The 22,382-nt window shown below is 43.3% G+C and overlaps 1 protein-coding gene across 3 annotated transcripts in view; it reads right to left on the reverse strand.

Moving 5' to 3' along the window:
* The window catches only part of AGAP1 (ArfGAP with GTPase domain, ankyrin repeat and PH domain 1), a 355,259-nt gene that overhangs the window by 82,053 nt on the left and 250,824 nt on the right, over positions 1-22,382 (reverse strand). Inside the window, exon 15 of one of the 3 annotated variants that reach the window (XM_056856128.1) lies at positions 1,113-1,190. The exons of the other annotated variants lie outside the window; for them this stretch is intronic. Coding sequence (XP_056712106.1) covers positions 1,113-1,190 — 78 coding nt within the window. The remainder of the gene's footprint in view (positions 1-1,112; positions 1,191-22,382) is intronic. 3 annotated transcript variants of the gene reach the window in all.

The raw sequence follows: 22,382 nt of genomic DNA on the forward strand, positions 1-22,382 counted from the left end.
TGTGATATAAATCAGCAAAGGTTAATGATCAGGATGTGAACAGAGGGACTTGTTTACAGAAATAGCAGTGCAATTTAAAATTTACAAGAGATTTAATGCTGTCGCTTCTCAATCACTAAAATCAACAGCCCAGAAAACTGTGACATTAAGAAAAATATTATAGCCATAATCATTCCAAAATAAGTCAATTAGTGGAAGGGCATGTGCTTGTGATTACTTGACCCATTTGGTTTGCACTTAAGTGATAACCCCCCTCCCCTTCCCCATTACAGCCAGATCTCTTTTGCATCTCGTATGCCATCCCCCCTGAGAAGGTGGCTGAAGACTTTTCTCTCTTTTTCTTGGTTTCCAAGTAATACTGACCTTTCACATTTGTGAAAAATAAAAAAGGGGGCAGTTTATAATTGCATTGTTCAAATGAAGGTGAAGGAAAAGAAATTCAATCTGCTATTATACAAACACCATGATGGCTGTCTTCACGGAAAACAGCGATGTAAGTCAATTTGTGAACTTTGGCACCGGGTGACCTTTAGAAATACAACAATATACAGAATTTACAAGCAAGAGTAGCACATGCAAATGGCTCAACTCTGTCTCGCTTTTGGATTAGAGCCACAGAAAGCATTATGGAGAATGCTTTCACAAAACAAATTAAGACTGTTACTTAAATGTCACGGCACACTATTGTATTTGGCTACAGATCATTACACCTGATACCAACACTTTAAAAAACTGTAATAACTTGGGAAATATTACACTGAGTGCCCACACGTATAAAGCGAAAATAAAAAAAATGAAGAAAATGGGTTCTCGAAGTAATTTAAACATCACTACTCCACGACTGGAGGGAAAGGTCAAAATTTAAGTAAACTGAAAGGAACATGAATGGCAAAATAAAATACACAAACAGAAAGGCAAAAAGACCAAAGAAGAAAAAAAAAGAAAAAAGAAAAGAAAAAGAGTCTGCAAACACCACATGAAAACACACATGCTTTGGGCAAATTTTATTTCTATCTCTAGACTTAGGGGAAAGGAGTGGCAATGAAAACACAGCTTAGAAAGGGAGCAGATACTCAAAGCGGGGTGGAGTGGGGGGCTCGGAAGTTTGTTACCTTCGGTGTTGGTGCTGCTGCTGCTGTATATATTTCGCAGACTACCAACACGGTTTAGTTTCCATGCTTTGCGTTTGGCTGCGTCCAGAGAGCAGAAGGGGGGAAAAGAGAGAGAAAAAGAGAAGAGTAAAAAGAAAGGGAAGAAAAGAAAAGAAAGAAAAAAATGGGAGGAAAAAAAAGATTGAGGTAGCACATGAAGTAAAATTACAAGCAAAAAGCCTTTTTGTTCAGTGAAGCAAGCTAAGCAATCGCACAGAGTCAAGCTCAAAAATGCCAAGCGTCTTCACGCAGGAAGAATATTCTTTTTCGGACACTCCCCACTTCTTAAGAACGTTAAAGCAGACTTGGGTGTATCTGGATCACCAGATAACACAAAAGACGGTGGTATAAAAGGTGTTCTATTCCTTTTTTTGAACCCATTACACACCAATAAGGGTCAGCAGATTGCAACTGTGATTAATTCTCGGCAGTCAGCACCATGCGAGAGACCCCACTTTTCAGAAATAATTAATTGGGCTGCATAAATAAGAAGATACTTGGAACTATAAAAGCTTTAATACCAGGTGACAGAGCAATACATTCAGATAATGCACAAACAGCCCCCGGCACATTTTGTTTTCTAAAACATTATTTGCTTAATGATGGTTTTAACTTAAGTAAACATTGTCTCTATGCAAATTCTGCACTTCCCCATACACACCAAGTATAAATTCTTGTTTGTAAATGCAACATTTCTTAATTACAGTGTCACTGTTCCGTCTAGTTCCCCACTTTGGTTCCCACACAATTTGGGTTTATGCAGGAACTGATCAGTCTAAAAGCAACATTATGGAAAAGTTCTACTTTTGGAAAACCCCGTCCTGCTAAAATCTGACAACCAAAACCACAGACGGGCTGCTAAAGAGCTTATTTTATACTTTCCCTTTATTTTCTTTATTAATTTAGATATTTATATCCTGCCTTTCTTTGTGGCTTGAGGCAGCTTACAATTTAAAACACACAGAAGGAATTAAAACCCCAAACAGCCCTAAAGCCCCCCCAAAGATACCTACCTACAGTCTATGCGCCATCAAAAGCCTTTACAAATAAAAAGGCCTTGCAGCAGCTCCTAGAAATTTCTAAAGACACCCTGCCCCGGAAGCCCATTCCACAAAGAGGAAGTGACAAAGTCGAAGGCACAGACTCTGCCTAATGCCAAGTGGGCTACCTTATATGGGGGAACAGCCACTAGCAGAGGGCTTAAAGGTGATAACCAAAACCTTGAAGTGAACTCAATGCGGCTGTTTTTAAGATGTTCTTGTTGGATGGTCCCTGACAATCAACAGGCTGCCGCATTCTGAACCAGCTGGAGTTTCTGGGTTGTCTTCAAGGGCAGCCCATCACAGAGTGCGTTACAGTAGTCCAACCACTAGTGTCAACTTCCATGCAAGTTCCTTCTTTACAGGTTCACTGTGGTTAATAGCACAGCTTTCTTTCTTTCCCCGTTCTTAGACCGAGGTCTTGAACAATAAAACCGTAAAATTTAGGTAAGACCCATCTCTGAAAACACCTCCCTTCGTCTCTTCTCTGCAGCCTCCAAAAAACGAGCAACAAAATAAGTATGCTGAGGGTCAGAGTCCTCTAAGAGTAACTGAACCTTTTGCAATAACACAGGATGGGAACTGAGGGGTGGTTGGCTCTGTGATGCCCCGGATGCTATCAAACAGGTGCCCATGAAACGTATCCATATGGGAAGTGGCCGGGCTAGCTGATCGGAGATTTCAATATATGATGGGATAAGTGCTAGGAAAGTGTGGTATCCTTTTTTTAGAGAGAGTGTGTGTGAGAAAGATCTATTTCTGGGAATCCACACACAACCTTTCATGCGCTATAAACAGACTGTCTGTCTGAGTGGCTCAGAGCAACGATCAGGACCCTCAGGCAGGTCATGGAGCCTCTACTGCTATGTTGCGAGTGCCTATTCAGCTCCCATCTTTCTGCTGCTTTCTGGAAAGACGTGTTGCTGAGGCATATGCATAGAGTGCAGGTGCGTCATGTTCAAGGTGCCATGCCCCCTGCCTCTTTTTACACGCACACAGAGGAAAAGGAGCAAGACAGCGAGATGAGGTCCCTCAGAAGTGGAGAGGACTTCCTGTTAGCACAGGCAGGTCCAGAAATTCTGGCCTCTCCTCTTTACTGTCTCATGACTCTGATGGCACATGTTTTGGCTCAGTGGTCACCTGCTGCTGCCTGGTGGCTAAAGGGGTCCTGGGACTGCAAAGGTTGAAGACCCCCTGGGCTTAGAGAATAAGCTGTAGAAGAATACAGAATAAATGCATGCAGGCATGAAATCTACATTCAATACTATGGAGGAACACATCTCAGTTCTCACCATAACTTGCTGATTTTTTTCTTTTTATGGAACTTGGGGGGAAACACGAGGTTGGCTCCAAGTTCCCCCCAACATCACAGCATGTCTTTTTTTTAAAAAAAACTCTGTAATGATCGTAGGTTGAAAGGTTAAACTGTACAGCTGAAAGCTGTAATTTCTTCCCTTGTTTTGTTTGAAGCTGCTAAGTGAACAAACTCCACAGAACGACTGAGTAGCAGAAAAGCAGCAAGTCTTGCCAACAAACGGAGATGAGAGTAAAAGTCTTCCAAGTTTTACACTGTTATTCTTAGGACAAATTCCATATGTCCTGCGAAGGAATGAAGCAGCACAGAGCAAAAGTTTCCCAGCTGAAAACTTTTCCTGCAGAGAATTTACATATAAATAGGCAAAGCACCCCTCTGCCGAGGGAAGCAATCTACAACACAAAGGACCCCTGGCCTCACGTGTTCTGTTCTGTGCGCTTATCGCTTTTCATGCTTCAATCACATATGGAAGTGTGGATATTAGTATCAAGAAGTGAAGCTGCAGCCTCATTTGGTCTCAGCTTATTGATGAAATAATCATTGTCAATGTGTGCCAGGTGATTCCCTTTCTCCTTCTAAACAAATGAACGCTTTGTAGCCAATCCCGGGGTCCCCACACGTGCTGGTGTGTCTCGCCGCATCAGTTTTACTCCAGTTACTTCCTACAGCGCAGTGCTATCTTGACTAACACGAAGTGTTCCCAACAGAAGACTTCAGAAAATGCCAAAGGCAGCCTCCAAAATCTCCAAAAGTATGATAAAAACTTCTGCAATAGCCATGTTTGTTGGACAGGACAAAAAGGGTTTTAGTCAGCAACCTACAAGGAATAAACAGTTGGTTTTATTTTGTCATGATGTGTCTAAACAGAACAACCATGAACTCATGAGTCACTGTAGTCATTATTTGCTCGAATTCGACAAAACCCCCCCACACAAATTCTACAAAAAAGAGGCTGCTTACCACATGCTCAACCTCCAATTATTTTCAAATAATTTAGATTCTGAGGGTCAAATTCTTGATCTTTCAAAAGAAAATGTGGTTTTTGACTACCAACTTGGTTAAGCTGGCAGTAAAGACAGATGCAACGAGCTAGGAAAAATATAGTATTGCTTCCTCATGATTATTATATTTCAAGGAAAGAAGACACCAGGATTCTGCAATCAAAGAGAGTAGTTGATCCAATGGATGCCAGTAATCAGCATCTATATTTGTTTTTTTTTGGGGGGGGGAGGGAGACAAAACTAAGTCAACCCCCCAGTCTGCCACAGAACAGCTCTCCAGAGTAGTGTCAAGGGATATAATTCAGAGAACCCCATTATTTTCATGCAACAAAGATCCCCAGCTTGCAATAGGGTGCTTGTTTGCCTGTTTCAAACAAAAGTGACTCCATATAGACAATCACAGGCTGACCTGCATGGCCCAGGCTAGCTTTATCTCATCAGAACTTGGAAGCTAAGCAAGGTCAGCCCTGGTTAGTACTTGGATGGGACACCATCAAGATAGTCCAGGGTTGCTACACAGAGGCAGGCAATGGCAAATCACCTCTGTCCATCTCTTGCCTTGAAAACCCTATGGGGTCACCATAAATTAGCGGCAACTTGATGACACTTTCTACTACCTTAAACGGGGGAACAGCCACTAGAAGAGGGCTTAAAGGTAATAACCAAAACCAGGATGCTTTTAAACAAAAATTGCTTCAGATATGGTATGGGCATTTTGGGAAACCTGTGCAGGGAGTTCCAGATCAGGTTTCCAGTTCACTTTACCTCGTTGCCAAGGGTAATTTGCTTCCCGCAAGATATAACTGGCTGAACTGGGAGAGGTCATCTAAATTTTAAAATGGGAGTCCCCATGACCTCACACTCCAGATTCTTCGAAGTTGAACTGGAATTTCAGAGTTAAATATAAAATAAAAAGGGGGAAATCCCACAATACAAAAGTAGAACAAATAAGAAGTCCCAAAGAGAAAATTGATGCCTTAATTTGGATTCTTAGAAGAATGTTGGGACAGTGATATATAACCTTGTCGCCATACAGTAGGGATGCCAGGCCGCTGCATGGCATCCCCAGGAGGATTGGGGGGCAGTGAAAGGAGTTTTGGGGACAACATGCCTCCCCCCTCCCCCCACCACACATGAACATACATGAAGCTGCCTTATACTGAATCAGACCCTTGGTCCATCACAGTCTACTAAGTATTGTCTACTTAGACTGGCATTGGCTGTCCAGCGTCTCAGGTGGAAGTCTACTGTCAAATTATTTAACTGGAGATGCTGGGGATGGAGCCTGGGATCTTTTTCAAGCTGGCCTTTGAGATGGACACGGGAGGGATTGCTGGCATAGCAGACCGGGCATCCCTACCATACAGTCAGCCTACTATGCAAGACACACAAGGCTTGCTCTGATTGAGACTAAGAAGAGAAGACACAGGGAAAGGTAACAAGCACGAGGACAAGTTTATGCTAGATAGATAATTGTGCAATTAGTTTGTACTTGGTCAAAGAAAAGCAGCATATTAGTGGCTATCCTACAGAAAAGATTTGTATCTATATAGTATTATCTTTAGAAAATTGGAGAACAATATAATACAAAACTAAGTTACAAACATCCAATTTAACAGAAAAAAAGGACGGATGGTTTTCTGAGAGATCCCTGAAAAATTGTCCTCTCTGAGCTGCAGTTTCCACATAGAGTTCAGGAATTTCCTGAATATCAATAACTATATTATTGCAGTAGTCTTGATGAATACAAATATTCCGCTTCCCGAGGAAACCAAAATTTTGTGCATACCCTATTATATGTTTAAACCAAACCACAGTACACTCTTTACAGCTTTTACAATCTTTCATCACTGTAAGAAAAAAAACACGCAACTTGTTAGTATTATTGCTGCTCTCCATTTGACGGAATTCTCTGGTGATCAGATAAATAGTCCTCAGATAGCTGATTAAAAAATGAAGTCGCCGTGAGGTTGTGTGTCTATGCCTTGTCAGGCATGTTGGATGTTAATGTGTGCATGAATTATGTCCCTAGAGTGTGCTGAACAGAGCGGATGAAAAGAGGCACGCCACAGCCCTCAGCATCAATTAGTAGGCATAATAGGGCCTTTCCACCTTCATTGGCAAAAAGGGGCTGTGATCAAACCTGTGTGCCACTCAACTCTAGTATCATATCAGCACAAAACAAACAACCCCCTCATTCATACCATTTTCTTTTCTGGAAGATTTCAATACAATAAGAAACATCTAAGGCCAGGCTTGGCAAATATGTACAATAATAAAATTGCATATTTTACTATGTAAGCTAGACGCGCATATATAATGCAAGCTTCACCTAGAGTCATAAAGAACAATTGAGAGAGGGAATGAGGTCCATCGGTATTAAACCAATATTTGATCCTCTTGCTTTACAGTAATTCCTATCTACCTTGTCAATTTTGCTGTTATTCTTCTACTTCTCCAATTAGCATGAATTTGTTGAGCAAAACATGTAGATTTTCTGCTTGATAATGGAAAGAAAATTATACAAAACGCATCCTACGTCATTCTTACACCATCTGATCTACTGTTTGAGAAAACATAGAAGATATACCAAAAATACAAATGCCAAGTAAGAATAGCCACACCATGTTGTCTTAGCCATCGGTAACTATACTGAAGTGACGCATGTTTAATAGACCAGATATTGAAACGTGAGCCAGGAACACAGAAAAGTTTTCCAAGTTGCACAGAATAGCTATATGTGCCTCAGAATAAAGATGTAAAAATTCTGGAAATGTTGAAGCCATGGGGGAAAAAATAAAACAAACCAAAAAAGGGGGGATTGAAATATATGCACTATTTACTTTCCTATCAAACAACCTGTTTTAGTGATGAGCAGCCCATTCATGAGAGAGGGGTCCCTGCCCCCCCCAAAAAAGTGAATTTAAAAAAAAACATTGAAACTTGTACATTGAGTTTCACAGGGATACACCACCTATTTTGCAGGCATAACTCTGCACCTACAAAATGGCACATTACCAGGCCAAATGGGCTTTGGAAGCTGCCTAAAGGGAACACCCCCCTGGATGCCGGCACTCGCACTGGAAAAACACCACCGGGGAGGTAGTGCCAGTGCATGAGACTTGTGCTGCTGTGTCACTCCCCAGAGCTGGCATAAGTCACCTTGCGCTGGCGTCCATGCCACTTTGCATGGCGCAAGTGCCATGGATGCTGGCGGTGAAGTCACACTGGCTCTTAAGTGGTTCTGCCCACCCCTTCAGGATTGCAAGGCAAATAACATAAACTACATCATTTATAACCTAGTTACCATATAAAATTGTAAAAAGGTCAAGGTCCCCTGCGCAAACACCGGGTCATTCCTGACGTTTACTAGGCAGACTTTGTTTACGGGGTGGTTTGCCAGTGCCTTCCCCAGGCATCTTCCCTTTACCCCCAGAAAGCTGGGTACTCATTTTACCGACCTCGGAAGGATGGAAGGCTGAGTCAACTTTGAGCCGGCTACCTGAAACCGACTTCTGTCAAGATCAAACTCAGATCGTGAGCAGAGCTTTTGACTGCAGTACTGCAGCTTACCACTCTGAGCCACGGGGTTCCTACTATAAAATTGTACTATTTGGCATATCTATAGAATTTATAATTGTAAATGTTTTAGTTTTCTATAAGAAAAATTACAAGTATATTCAGAGCTTGAGAAAAAGTTGCAAACTGCTGCACCTTATGCCACCACAGAATATAGACCTTAATTTTGCCATCTGAGAGGCAGGAAAATTCTGCAGTAAACAAAACAAACTGTATTATTTGGACAGAAACTTTCCCATATAGTAACAAGAGGTAGAACTGCCAGCACAATTGGATATTAACTTTATAAAAACACTGAAATATTTAATAATTAATTAATTTAATATCGATGTATTATATACTAATTAATATTAATTGTTGCCAAAATTTAACATTTAAACAAACAATCTTCACAATATTATATATGTTTAGAGAAGTGGTTCCCAAACTTTTTGAGTCATGGAGCACCTATATACTAAACTGAATGACGGTAGTATTTTTCTTTCCAACCTCTTCACGGAGCACTAGGAGATGTTTGGCAGTTTGGAAACCGCTGGTTCAGAGTATAAGAGCTTTTGCCCCACAATGTTCCCGCAAAGTTTCTAATTTTTCCATTAGAAAAACTGAGAAAGCCCTCCGGCTTTTTCATGCTGTACATTTGGAATTAGTGAAATGTTTTGTAAGACAAGGTTTCCCTTACATAAAAAGAGAAAATATTTCACTGCAGGTTTTTTTTTAGCACTCTTCAAAATTTTCCCAATTTTTACATTCTTCAAACATATTCATGCTATACATTTAGAATGTGAAAAACCTTGCCTTTAGAAATATTGTTCTGTTTCTAAAACAGAAAACATTTCCTAGGATTTTATTTTCATAATTATCCCCCAAATTTCCAATATTTCTATTGGAAAAATTAAAACAAAAATCTTTGGGATTCCCCTCCTCAATTTTTTAAAGAATTTTTTGGGGTACACATTTGTACCCCAGACGTGATTTTTGATCCTCCCAACAGAATTCCAAACTGTGTGGTATGTTTCTCAGCAGCTAGCTTCTTCCAATGAAGAGCTAAAATGCACAACCATGCATCTAAATCTATTTGTAAACCCTTAAGTGCAACTTCATCTTTAAAGATCATTTCTTAACACATAGTTAAATTGTGGAACTCCCTGCCCCAGGATGTGGTGATGGCTGCCAACTTGGAAGGCTTTAAGAGGGGAGTGGACATGTTCATGGAGAAGAGGGATATTCATGGCTACTAGTAAAAATGGTTACTAGTCATGATGCATACCTAATTCTCTCCAGGATCAGAGGAGCATGCCTATTATATTAGGTACTGTGGAACACAGACAGGACAATGCTGCTGCAGTTGTCTTATTTGTGGGCTTCTTAGAGGCACCTGGTTGGCTCCTGAGTGAACAGACTGCTGGACTTGATGGACCTTGGTCTGATCCAGCATGGCCTTTCTTATGTAATGTTCTTAAATTGTCCCATTAATCAACTGATGGTACAGATTGGTCTTCAAAACATTACATAACTTATTTCTGAAAACTTTATCTAGCATTTGGGGTTCCATTTTTTTTAAAAAATCAGGATGTTGGCAAAAAACACACACCCAACCCTGAATAATCTCTGTCCTCTTTATTCCTAATAAGTATTATTTACAATCCAACAATCTCAAAATTCAACGTACAATCTCAACTTCATTTTGGTAACACTGTTATTTCATTGATTTTTAGAGTCTTGGTTTTCCATCAGCTTACATTTAACTGGAGGGAGGGGTAAACAACTTACCCGTTATTAGTCAAAAAATGTCTGAATACTTCAATGCATTAACTGTGCTCATCATTTGCGTGTTATCAATTGGCCATGGTGAGCAAATTAAAGCCAGAAATACAAAATAGAAATAAAAATATTCTCTCTGTTTCTATACAACACCAAATTATTTTGTAACTATTTAGTGTATCACTAAAATTGGGATTCAACAAGGTTAAAAAGGGAGCCAGTAATTCAACGACGAGATAAACAGAATCTTCTGATCCATTACTGAAACGCTAACTGAAAGAGATATCCCCCCATTTTCTTTACAGTGAGGCACTGCAGACCCTTTTATCCATCCAGGAAACACTTCAGCCGCCTCTTTGTAATGCCTTTAAATTATGCTATCATATTTCAAAGGCGATAAACAGCTAAGGAAACTAATTAAAGGGATAAGTATTTAACGATGAGTAGACGTGCTATATACAAGGGCCATAATTGCTCGACTGTGATCACTGGACCACCAACTTCAAACGCTGGGCACCAAGAGCATTGGCTCTATCTGCTTCTAAGGTCAGCTTCTCCTTAAGGTCAGCTTCTCCTTCTGGCTTCCTTGACAAGTCTCCTATTCTTACATCATGGTGTGAGGCGGGATGGCCTCACACCTACAGCCACTAGGAGCCGGTACAAAAAGAAGTCACCTGGCTGGAGGCTTCTGAGAAAGCAACTTATTGTACTTCCTTCCTTGCTTGAGGAAGCCTCTTGGACAAACAGTCGCCCTGCAGATCAAGGTACATCTGGATATCATCGCCAGTTGTTTTTTAACTCAGCCTCTAAAAACAGATTCACTGGGACAAGAAGAGTATGGCCCTGTTGACTGTTCTGGATCTCTCAGTGGCACATGGAGCGGTCTTATACTGAATCAGTCCACTGCTGCAGTTGTCTTGTTTGTGGGCTCCCCAGAGGCACCTGGTTGGCCACTGTGCGAACAGACTGATGGACTTGATGGACCTTGGTCTGATACAGCATGGCCTTTCTTATGTTTGTATGTTGGTCCACTGCCCACTTAGAATGGCAGTAGCTCTCCAGGGTCTCTGGCAGAGGTCTTTCAGTTCACCTAGTACCACATACTTTAAACTGGATGTGCCAGGCATTGAGCCTGGAACCTTCTACAAGCCAAGCAGAAGCTCTACCGCTGAGCCATGGCCCCTCCTTTGCTATATAAATTATCCTGCTGGGCTGAGCTGTGAGTTGGGACACCTTGTTGTAGAGGTTCTGCTTTTTTCTAACTGATAGAATCTAGAGAATGGTCTAGAGTAGTGGTTCCAAAACGTTTCGGGCCACCTCCCCCTTGGTTCCACAAGCTCAACCCCACCGCCCCTTACCCTATCCAACAACACAGTTGAAGGGGCCCACCTCTAGCACCCCCTGCTGCCTCATTGCCTCTTAGTGCCCCCCTAGGTAATCCCACCGCCCCCCAGGGGGTGGTACTGCCCACTTTGGGAACCACTGGTCTAGAGGAACTGTTATATTCTCTAGCTGGGAGTTCACTTGTGTTCTTCTCTTTTCTTCTGCGAAGTCTGTTACGTTCTGGATAAACTGAATAACTTGATACTGACAGGGCGGAGTTTCTCACAACGGAAGCAGTAGTGAGATGGAGGAAATGCCTGTTTCGGACAGTGCTTACATCCCCTCCCCAAAGAATAGCTTGGTAAAGCCCTTTTATACTGAGCCCTTTTCAGATGTTACAATTGCCGATACTGCATGTATTAGTAGCATGTGCTACCTGCAATCTTTCCAATGAGTGGTCACCAAACTGTGTCAAACAGGGGCAACATGCACATTTCCTATGTGTGTACAGCCTTGGTTTACATGAACATAACTAATGAAACATCCAATGGTCTATATGCACACATAGGAGTTGCATGCACATAGTAAATACGTGAATGGCCCTTCTTCAACAACATGGCAACTCTGCGTATCAGAAGGATCTACACATAGTTGGTAAGCTCCAGGTCCATGTGATTGTAATGTGTGACAATTCTAGAGAGCTAGGTAGAATTTATGGCCAAATTAATGTTTTATCCACTTCAGCTGACCCACCACCACAGTCCCTCCTAGATCAGAAAGTCATGGCTTTTGTGGTACATAGCCTAGTAACCTCCAGAATGTATTATTGTAACAAACTTTATGTGGAGCTGCCCTTGAAGGCAATTTGGAAGCTCCAATTTAATCAAGAATGGAGTAGCCAGGTTTAATTCTGGAGGTGGCTGCAAAGACACCTGTTCTTTGTGAGTTGCCTTAGCTGCCAATTTAGCTTTAAGGTCAACCTTTAAATTTGTCATGATGGAAGACATTTTTTATTTGTTTCGATACATTTGGTTGGCTGATGAAAAAGGAGAAAAGGGTTCCTTTTGACCCCTCAAAAAGGTTATGCTGGGGTTCATGGGACCTGCATGGACAAAAGCCACATGGAACAGGGGCTGTAGTATGCAGGGGAGACTGAATGGAAAAGCTGGCTGGATTGATCCAATTCTGCTCGGTTGAACACTGACTGTCACAACCCTTAACTGTTACCCAACAGAGCTCAGTTTCGTGATGTTATTATGTTAAACTTCCCACAAGCATGAAGTAATTGACTAGCAAGTTCAGCGGCATTTCATCCGGACAGACAGATATTAAAATCTCCCTCTATATCAGATGCTCGTGTCAAACCATTTCCGCGCCGGCAAAAGATGTGAGTTGTTAACTACTAAATGACTAAATGACAATGGCTGTTACTAATCGCTTATTGAATAATGAAACTGACACAACCGATAAAAGGTTTCAATCCTGGGGAAAAATGATTTATAGTATTTCACTCCACTGGCACTGTTATTTGTATGATGAATGAGTGGACAGACACCAGTTAATCTCCCTGCACCTCCGACTCAAGATGTGGCAGCTTCTGCTAGAGCATCCAAATAATCAAGAACAGCTAACAATACAGCCATGATGTTGTGAGGGGTTGAATGCTGGTATTTTATCAAGGGCTGATTCCCAGATCAATTTACACTATGGATTTTTTTTCTCTTTTGGCAGAAGGAGGGAGAATGTGGAAAGAAAGAGAGGAGAAATATCAAAAAAGCCATAACCCGCAGCTTGCAGCCTGCACACTAAGGCCATGCTCCTTGTAGCGCAGCAATGAAATCATCAATACTACCAGGGCATTAATGATTTCGGAAAGCTAGGTACAGTTTATAGATTTCCTTGATGGTAAAATCAGAACTGCAGAATTCATACCGGCCTGCCGAGGCAGTTTGTTATCCTGTGGTGCAATATTACATTATCTGCCCGTGTGCCAGAAATCCCATTTTCTGCCGGAAGGAAGGAAGAATGCATCTTCCTTTGAAACATTACAAAATTATAAAGAGGCAATGAATGGGAGCTTCCTATTTATAAGGAGCTAGCCAATGGCAGCCACTTGGTTGATTCTGTCTGCCCTAAACCTTGCAGAAGTCACTCCTTCACAAGGAAAAAAAAAGTTATTGGGTTAAAAAGGGGCACTTGTATTTTCCATAAATCCTTTCCACCTCGAAAATATCTGTCTCTCTCTCCTGGGGGGGGGGAAATGAGAAAAGCTTTCATCGCTTCCACGAAAATCAGTGTGTGTTTGTGAACACAGAAAGACAGATACAGCCATGAACAGTGTGGCCCATAAATCTCCCAGAGACTGCCCATTAGGCCGGATCCTGATGATAGTACAATTGGAAGGGTGCCCTCTTGGTTATGTTACACGCGCAAAAAGTATTTACAAGGAGGGCATGTCAAGAAAAAAGCCTTGCTGGCTGCGCTTCAATTTTGTTTTCTCTCCCGGTTGCTTTTTGTGACAAGCCCGGCCGCGGCAGATGTGCATGGTGTCTCTCTCAGATAGACGTGCAGCTCAAGAGCCATGCGAGGGAACCGATGCTGTGTCAAGAAGGGAAGGGAGGAAAAGCTCCTCCTCTCAGTCCCGATCTTTTAACCTCTCCCCCTCCTCCCTGTGATTCCTTCATGGGTTCTCCGCTTTTTTAATGCACTTTCTGCATGCATAATTTGATAGATCTGTATCATAATCTCCAAACTATCTTTTTTTCTAGACTGAAAAAGCACCACTGGTCAGCCTCCCTTCATAGTGGAGGGGTGCTCTTAGCTAGGGTTGCCAGGTCCCCCCTGGCCACTGGCGGGGGATGGAGGTAAGGCTTGCCTGATCCCGGTTGGGAAACTCCTGGAGATTTGGGGATGGAGCCAAGGGCAGTGGTCTGCAAACCGCGGCTCGCGAGCCACATGCGGCTCTTTGGCCCCTTGAGTGCAGCTCTGAGCTGCAGGATCGTGGCCACCCACCCGAGAGAAGCCACCTTCCCCAGGCGCGAAGGGCGCGGGGGGCTGGCTTCCTTCCTCTTTCCGGGCCTGGCGCGGCAGCTGCAGCCGCTCCGGCCTTCCCCCACCACCCCTCCTCGCGGCCTCGACCCAAGTTTCCGCCGCGACGCAGCCAACTTTCTCGCGAGGCGGGGGGCAGCGGTGCGGCAGGTCGGGTAGTCCTCGGGGCCAAGCACGAGTGGCCGGCGGCGGCAGCGCTGCTGCTGAGGCGGCGGGAGGCCGATGGCTTGCGGCGGGGCAGCTCTTCCGCCGGTCGGCCCAGCGCCCCCGCCGTGATACCACAAGGACCTGAGCTGGGTGGCGGCTGAGGAGCTGCTGGCCCAGGCAGCTTCCTGGTGCGCGACAGCAAGAGCATGGCCGGCGCCTTCGCCCTCTGCCCGCTGTGAGTGGCGGGCGGCGGTCCCCCTTCCCGGCGCGGAGGGGTGGGCAGCAGGGGGCGCTCGGTGCTGCGCGGCCGGAAAGCCTTCGCTTGACAGAGGCGGGGCACGAGGATCATGGCACCCCCCCCAAAAGGCTCCAGTGTTTGCCGGAATGTTCCGGCTGTCCCTTGAGCTGGTTAAAGAAACTATTAAAACATAAGCCATGATACTTGGAACAAACGTAGCACTAAGACGTGTATCCTGGGAGGAAGCATTCCCTCGAGCAGGGAGAGTGAATAATAATAAAAAAAACCTCACTGGTGAGGGGTCTGGAGACCAAGTCCTATGAGGAAAGGTTGAAGGAGTTGGGTATGTTTAGCTTGAAGAGGAGAAGACTGAGAGGGGATATGATAACCATCTTCAAGTACTTGAAGGGCTGTCATGTAGAGGAGGGTGCCAAGTTGTTTTCCGTTGCCCCAGAAGGTCAGACAAGAACCAACGGGTTGAAATTAAATCAAAAGAGTTTCCATCTAGACATTAGGAAGAATTTTCTAACAGTTAGAGGGGTTCCTTAGTGGAACAGGCTTCCTTGGGAGGTGGTAAGCTCTCCTTCCCTGGAGGTTTTTAGGAAGAGGCTAGATGGCCATCTGTCAGCAATGCTGATTCTATGACCGTAGGCAGATGATGAGAGGGAGGGCACCTTGGCCATCTTCTGGGCATGGAGTAGGGGTCACTGGGGTGTGGGGGGAGGTAGTTGTGAATTTCCAGCATTGTGCAGGGGGTTGGACTAGATGACCCTGATGGTCCCTTCCAACTCTGTGATTCCATGATTCTAAGCCTGAGTAGCTTTGACAAAAGTACTTGAAGAAGCCAATTGAGAAAGGTTTGGTTAAGCTGAGTACAATTTTATGACAACTTTGGGAGAAACTCAGCAACATATTATTTTTAAGATTTGTAAGCTCTTCCTAGATAAAACAAGAGCACTCTTCATTTGTGAACTTTTTAGTTTTCCTAATATCCATCTAGGAGTACATTTAAATTGTGTAATTTTTTTCAGAGGGGAAGATGTGTTAGTGTGTTGAAACAAAAATTTCTTCAGGGGTATAGCAGCATCTTAACTTTGCAGGCCTATGAGGTGGCAGCAATGGCAGCAAGGTTTTGTTCTTTGCCACCATTGTGCCAGTTGATCTTGTTCAGCTCAACTGTCTGAAGGGGTTCATGTCTTGATAACATCCTAGTCCAACCTTGTTGATGATTTTAACTTGATCTGCCACTATGACGCTGTTGTGAGGCTCTTCGCTGACAAAAAATCTCTGCCATCCATTCCAACTTGGAGGCCAAGCTGAGAGCCGATCTGGTACCTGAAGTGTCAGAAGCACCTGTTTGTCCTATCGTCACGGTCAGATTCAGATTGATCTTGCGGGTGGATGCTGGCAGGGTCCTTGGGAGCATGGAAACCACCGCTTGAGCTCTTCATCGGTGCCTGCACTGGATTGTAAAATCATGCTAGGGAAAGGTAATTGTGAAGGAGCGGCCTTGTAGGCTCCTCCTGTTCCTTCTGGTTGATCTCCTGGGAGGTCAGAAAACCCCCCACAGCTATCCCAAGACTCCTCTCAGCCACACCGACCAGGGGTACCAAAAACAAACTGGCATCCAGCTGCGGCCACCAAAGAATCCTGCTGACTATGAGTGTTTTGGGGAGGGGCCGTGGCTCAGTGGTAGAGCATCTGCTCGGCATGCAGAAGGTCCCAGGTTCAATCCCCAGCTGCTCCAGTTAAAGGGACTAGGCAAGTAGGTGATGTGAAAGACCTCTGCCTGAGACTCTGGAGAGTTGCTGCTGCTCTGAGTAGACAATACTGGCTTTGATGGATCAAGGGTCTCATTCAGTATAAGTCAGCTTCATGTGTTCAGGTGTTCATTTTGGAGTATCTCCTGCTATATGGAGCCATACATCTAGCACTCTGTATCTGCAATGCTGTTTAAAGGCTCCGTCTAGTTGCCGCACCTGCCTGCTTTGCTCCACAAGCTAGTGTGGGAGCGATCTACAGCAACTCTGCAATTTAGAACTATTGTGCTACAGGGATGGCAAGATGACCCTCTGCCCCTCCCCTTACCGCGCCTCAGATAGCAAGACCAAGTAGGCACGGTGAGTTTCCAGAGATCAGACTTACAGCGTTTAAAATGCATGGAAGTTGAATAAGTGAATAAAAAGGTGACACATGTTCTGTTCAAGCATTTCAGGCTGAGCAAAGAAATATATTAATTAATGGAAAAGACACGCCATCCCCTGTCCCTACCCTATAGTTGGTTCTAAACCCAGTGATGTTGAAATAGGACAGGCTAGCTTTACTTGAAGCTGCAGCAGTTTAAAGTTCATCATCTCCTTACATCTCCTGGTTGGGGCATCCCTTGTTTGTCTCTGCCACGTGGACAAGATGAAGTCCTTAGGTAAAGCTTTGACTTTTATGGCTCGTGCATATCCAAAGTCCTTTCCAAAATGGAAGACCGCTCCTTCTCTGTGCCCAGAGAATTTATAATCTACTTTGGGGAGTCCATCCCACCTGGGGGTTACGTGGATCTTCCCGCCCCTAATAAGAATCTATTGGGGTTTAGCTGCAGGCATTTTTAGGAAAAGGGGGTCATTAGGTGTTATATTTATTTTACATATTTTAAACATGAATTTGTAAGTTGCCCTGAGCCATAGAGAAAGGAAGGCATTTAAATGAATAAATAACCCTCCAACAATTAAAAAAAAAGTATGTTAGTCTTTAAGATGCCATTAGTCTCCTATTGGTGTTTGAAATTAGGTGGTTAACTCATGTTTTGGTATGCTTGTGTAGCCACAGTACATTACCACTGGTATCAAGTTGGTCACCACAAATTCCAATGGCTACTGCTAGGAATTACTTGGAAAGAAAACAAAGGGGCTGCATAGAACAGGGGAGACTGCCCTGGCAGAGCCAACACGGTGTCAATGAACATATTTCATACTAAAATTGGATACAGTGTCCTACACGATTCAAAATCACATTCAGAGGAATCCACGATTGTGTATCACACTGTTTTAAAAATGTTTTCCAATTTAATTTCCATGGTCCATTTAACATGTATATTTTATCAATTCTCTTTATGAATGCACCTCAAGATGCACTGGGTACCGTAACCGCTATCTTACAATAACCATTCTTCTTCACACCTTTTTGCCCAGGTTCTCTTCAATCCAAGGGCTGAGAAACCGCTATCTGTGCTTCTTCCTAGATGGTTGCTTTCACTCTGCGACTGGCTACGACTGCTTTGATATCACTTACATCCCACTTATCCTACCACTCTTGCCTCAACATGGTTATGAAACATTTCCTTTAGTTGTGAGACCCGTCATTAAAGCATTCATAAAGTTTTATGGAAATACCTGTCCAAAATAAAAAGGCTTCACGCTATTACTGTAAGGAAGCCCTTTCCCTTGTCGGACAGCATCTCATGGTGGAATCCCCACCACAGAACTGCTCTGTCAATTGCCCTGGGCTTTCTTAGTTCCAGGCCTTCCTATTCACCCAGGCTTTAGCTTGGTTTGGCTTGTGTGTATGTGTCCCCCCCCTTTTCTGAGTAATGGATTTGTTTGGATTACAGTTGCTGTTTACATTGACTATTTATTGACTTGTTTTAATGGTTAAAACCTATTTGACAACTGTTGTGTTATTGATCACCCCACCCCACAACTGTACATTCAAGAACTGACTTGGGAAAAAAACCACAGGAACTGACCTAACCTAAGGTACTCTTATTTCTTTAAGATATTTAGTGCTCTGAAATTCCTTTACCAGGTCAGTTGAGAAGGCCAAGAACCAGATTTTAATAAGGAACTGAAAAGTTTTCCTTAATTGGATCGGGGCCCACATCAAGGACATCATATTTATAGGACTGAAACCTCACAACAGGACTATCAAAAGGACACTGAAGAGGTAACTTCCCATTATTATAGGATTAGAAAATTAAGAGGTCACCTGGGCAGACACTATCAAATCCTTTAGCAATTTGAAAGCTACAGTTGATAAGTTTGTTACACCTAAAAACAGATCCTCTTAATGTCCAATGTGTGTGTTTGGCGGCATCTGAAGAGAAATATCTTAAATATTATTAAACATTACATCATTAAATATAAATTAGATAGAAACAAGGAAAGGCTAAAAAATTGACTAGGAGTTCAGATACTCTAAATGGCTAATACATCCATTTTTCACCTGAAGCCCTCTCCAATGCAGTTTTGCCATTAAGCAAAACCTAAAGAAAGGTAATCAATTCCAACTAAAAAGCACTTATCCTGGAATGACTGTGCGTAAGGCACTTCAAACCGTTGGCTGGCTGCCAAAACCCAGACAAGCGCTATCAATGTTTCTGACTATCACAAGAGCACAAGGGGCCATGCATAATTGACTAGAAGATGGGCTAAAACTGTGCCCAATCAGTATGTGATCAAAAACGCGTGGAATATTCAGCGCCACTTGATTACATGGAGGCACGTCCTTTCACTCTCCTCATGAAATCTCTTCAAGGTCCAGAGTACTGTAATAAGATCATTACTGTCAAGCGGTACGAATCGCAGGCAATGAGTCTTGGGATAGGAAGTCATACTTCACAAGGTTCTCTGGTCTTCTCTTTTTTTATTATTTTACTGCGTATTGAGGCAGCAAGGCGACGAGGTGACAGATAATGATCACATCACTGTGTGGCAACTAGAAAGGCACTTTTAAGAAAAAACAGAAATCAGCTGAAGAGAAACTCAATCTCTTCCCCCCCCCCTGCTTTCTTAAAAATTAAACAGAATTAAATTGCGCTTTCTAGTTTTATCAAATGATTCCTGGCCATTAAATTAATCATTTGATAAGCCTGGCTACAGCATGAAAACCTATTACCTCCCATGTAAAAGGCCAATTTTCTACTCGCAAAAAAAAAAAAACCCACAAAACTTTATTACTTTGAGAAAGGAAGTGAAGGGAGGGGCAGACTAGCCAACAGACTGGCCTGTTGAAGTTGTGCTCACTTATTCTGTCATATCCCTGTTGCACTGGCACATGGCTCTTAAAAGCAAGTGGGCCTAGGATGGAGAAAGTAAAAGGATGTCAAGCACAGCCTATGGCGCAGTACAAAAAGTTGGGCAGGCTATCAAGAACAGGGGTCTCCGACCATTTTGGGGCACCTCTGGAATGCTGACACAGCATGGTGGGCACAGCTGCAAAATGGCTGCCAGAGGAGGTGGAGCCAGGCACAAAACGGTTGCTGTGGCTTACCTTCAGTCACACAGATCCTTGGGTTGTGGCGGCAGCTTCTGCCAAAGCAACATTTTTGGAAACCAGCACGGCCAATCAAATCTCCAATGGCCAATCAGAAGCCTTGGTGGCCCCACCTAACTTGGCCCTGCCTACTCTCTAAAAAACACGGTGGGCGCCAAGGAAGGTGTTGGTGAGCTTCAGGTTGGGGACCCCTGATCTAGAAAGTATGACTGTTGACTGATTCCCACAACCAGCCAAATTAAAGGAAACAAGATTAGAATGTAACAATATTCTGATCTGACTACAGAATGAATGATAGAGAGCATGAAATATACATCCGGATGTTTCAGGACACTTTCCTCTTCACAAGAGCATCCAGTGCCTCTTTCTCTGCCTAAGAAGCTCTTCTCTCGGCAAAGGAAGCTAACAAAAGCGCTAAGCAAGGAAACAGCCACCAGCTTTCCTTCTGCTTTGCATTGCATTTTGGTTGGCAATTAAGGAACAAGACCATCAGGGTAACTTTTTGGGAATACAGATAAATACAACTCCCGTGCATGTAAAATCCACAGTTTTCCTGCAGATCTAACTTCTGAATAACAGAAAGAGAAAAGCAAATTTAAAAAAAAGAAGCCATCATGGACCAGATCAAGGAGGTGTTAGAACACCAATTTTTACTAACAGCAGAACACAAAGGAAATCAGCCACAGGCACAGTTCTGAGCACCCTGCATGGCACCTGAAGCAGAATGAGCACTTGTGCAGCAGTTTCCTTTTTATTTCAGGGTAAAGGTTTAACTCATGCTTTCCCAGGCAGCACCTGACAGTAATGTGGGCAGGCATCTGTATAGGATCATGGGGCAGACATTCAATTAATATCTCCGCAAATTAAAACTATTAACAAAAGAACATTAAGTGTATAGTGAGGTGGTCTGGGCACAGAGGTAAGCAGCAGACCTAACACAGGAAGGATGCCCTGCGAGTCGCTTGTGCACACACCCAGTAGACTGACTCAGGTAGGCGCCGCATGAGTCACTCAAGTGGATGCTTGCCCAGTGACAAGTCACCCAAGCCCCTCGAGCAGGCACTGTGTAAATTACATGGCCAGAACAGCAGGGAGATGGTAGCAGTGCTGAGCAGGCAGCTCTGAATTGCGTTATGTATCCTGGGCATAGCCGCTGCCCACCTGACACTACTGTCAAGTGGCAGGTAGGTGATTTGAAAGACCCCTGCCTGAGACCCTGGAGAGCCGCTGCCGGTCTGAGTAGACAATACTGACTTTGATGGACCAAGGGTCTGATTCAGTGTAAGGCAGCTTCATGTGTTCGTGTGTCCTGACACCGCCAGGTAAAAGCTTTGTTAACTGGAATATCTGGCTAACCAACAACATGCATTTCCCATGGAAGTTGGTTAAAAACAGTGTTGCTTACCTGTAACTGTTGTTCATCTAGTGGTCTTCTGTGCAGGCACACATGTGTGCTTGCACAGAAGCCACGCCGATGAACAAAGCTTTTACTGTATCTAGTATAAATTAATGGGTCAGTTCAGATGTAAAGTGAAACTACAGTTTAATTAATCTACCATTAGCAGGTCTTCTGAACTCAGCCTGCTCAGTAACTGTAGTTAGTATGGCTCCCTTAAATCATGACCTGATGTTGGTTTGTTAGCTACAATAGTTTTAACTATTATTTTGTTTGTTGAATGAACCGAGAATCCTGGCTTGCCTGTTTTCACACTGCCCTCGCTACGGAGGTTGCTGGAAATAGGTGCTCAAAATCTAACCCACTCTTGCTCTTCACTTTATCTACCCCTCTTCATCACTACGCCAGCATGGTACTCTACTATGGAGAACCAGGTTTGATTCCCCATCATGTAGCCCTCACAAAAATCCTTGGTCTGTGTTGGCAGTTGAAATAATTTTTAAAATCATATCCTTTATGATATTGTCATTGCTCCTTTCCACTGTTAGCATATTGAGTGCCAACTCACTTCTAAAATCTCTGATGCAATTGGCTTAAGAAAGCAGGAAAAAAAGATCAAAAAAAGGCACAAGTTTCTCAGCAATACCTTTGGCAGTTCCTTCCAACTTACGGTACAATCATCATCTCTGCCTTTGCAAATGTTTTGCTTTGCTTTCTTACAGTAACAGTAACCCCTCTATATCTAATACAATACATTTGTATTAGATATAGAGCAACTCACTCATGGATTTCCCAAGATATCGCAAAATTAGTCTTCAGTCTACAGCTTTTTGCCTCAGGATTTCTTGTTATGCAAGTTATGTGTAATATAAATCAATTCATCCGAGTTCTTGAACCCATTTTCCTGCTGGTCACCTTGACACTTCTCTTTTCAACTGGGAAGGCGTAACCTGCAATCTCCCCTGACCCTGAAGTTGGCAAGTGTTGAAAATCCAGAAGAAAGCTTTCAACCTGTTTAGTCTGCAATGAAGTGGGTTAAAACAATAGGCGAGTTGCTCCTCCCTCGCCTTCTGCTCCTCAGCATCAACATCATGGTCTTTCAAGAGCTATCCTTTGATGTC

The sequence above is a fragment of the Euleptes europaea genome, chromosome 10, assembly GCF_029931775.1.
Source record: "Euleptes europaea isolate rEulEur1 chromosome 10, rEulEur1.hap1, whole genome shotgun sequence".
Lineage (NCBI taxonomy): Eukaryota > Metazoa > Chordata > Lepidosauria > Squamata > Sphaerodactylidae > Euleptes > Euleptes europaea.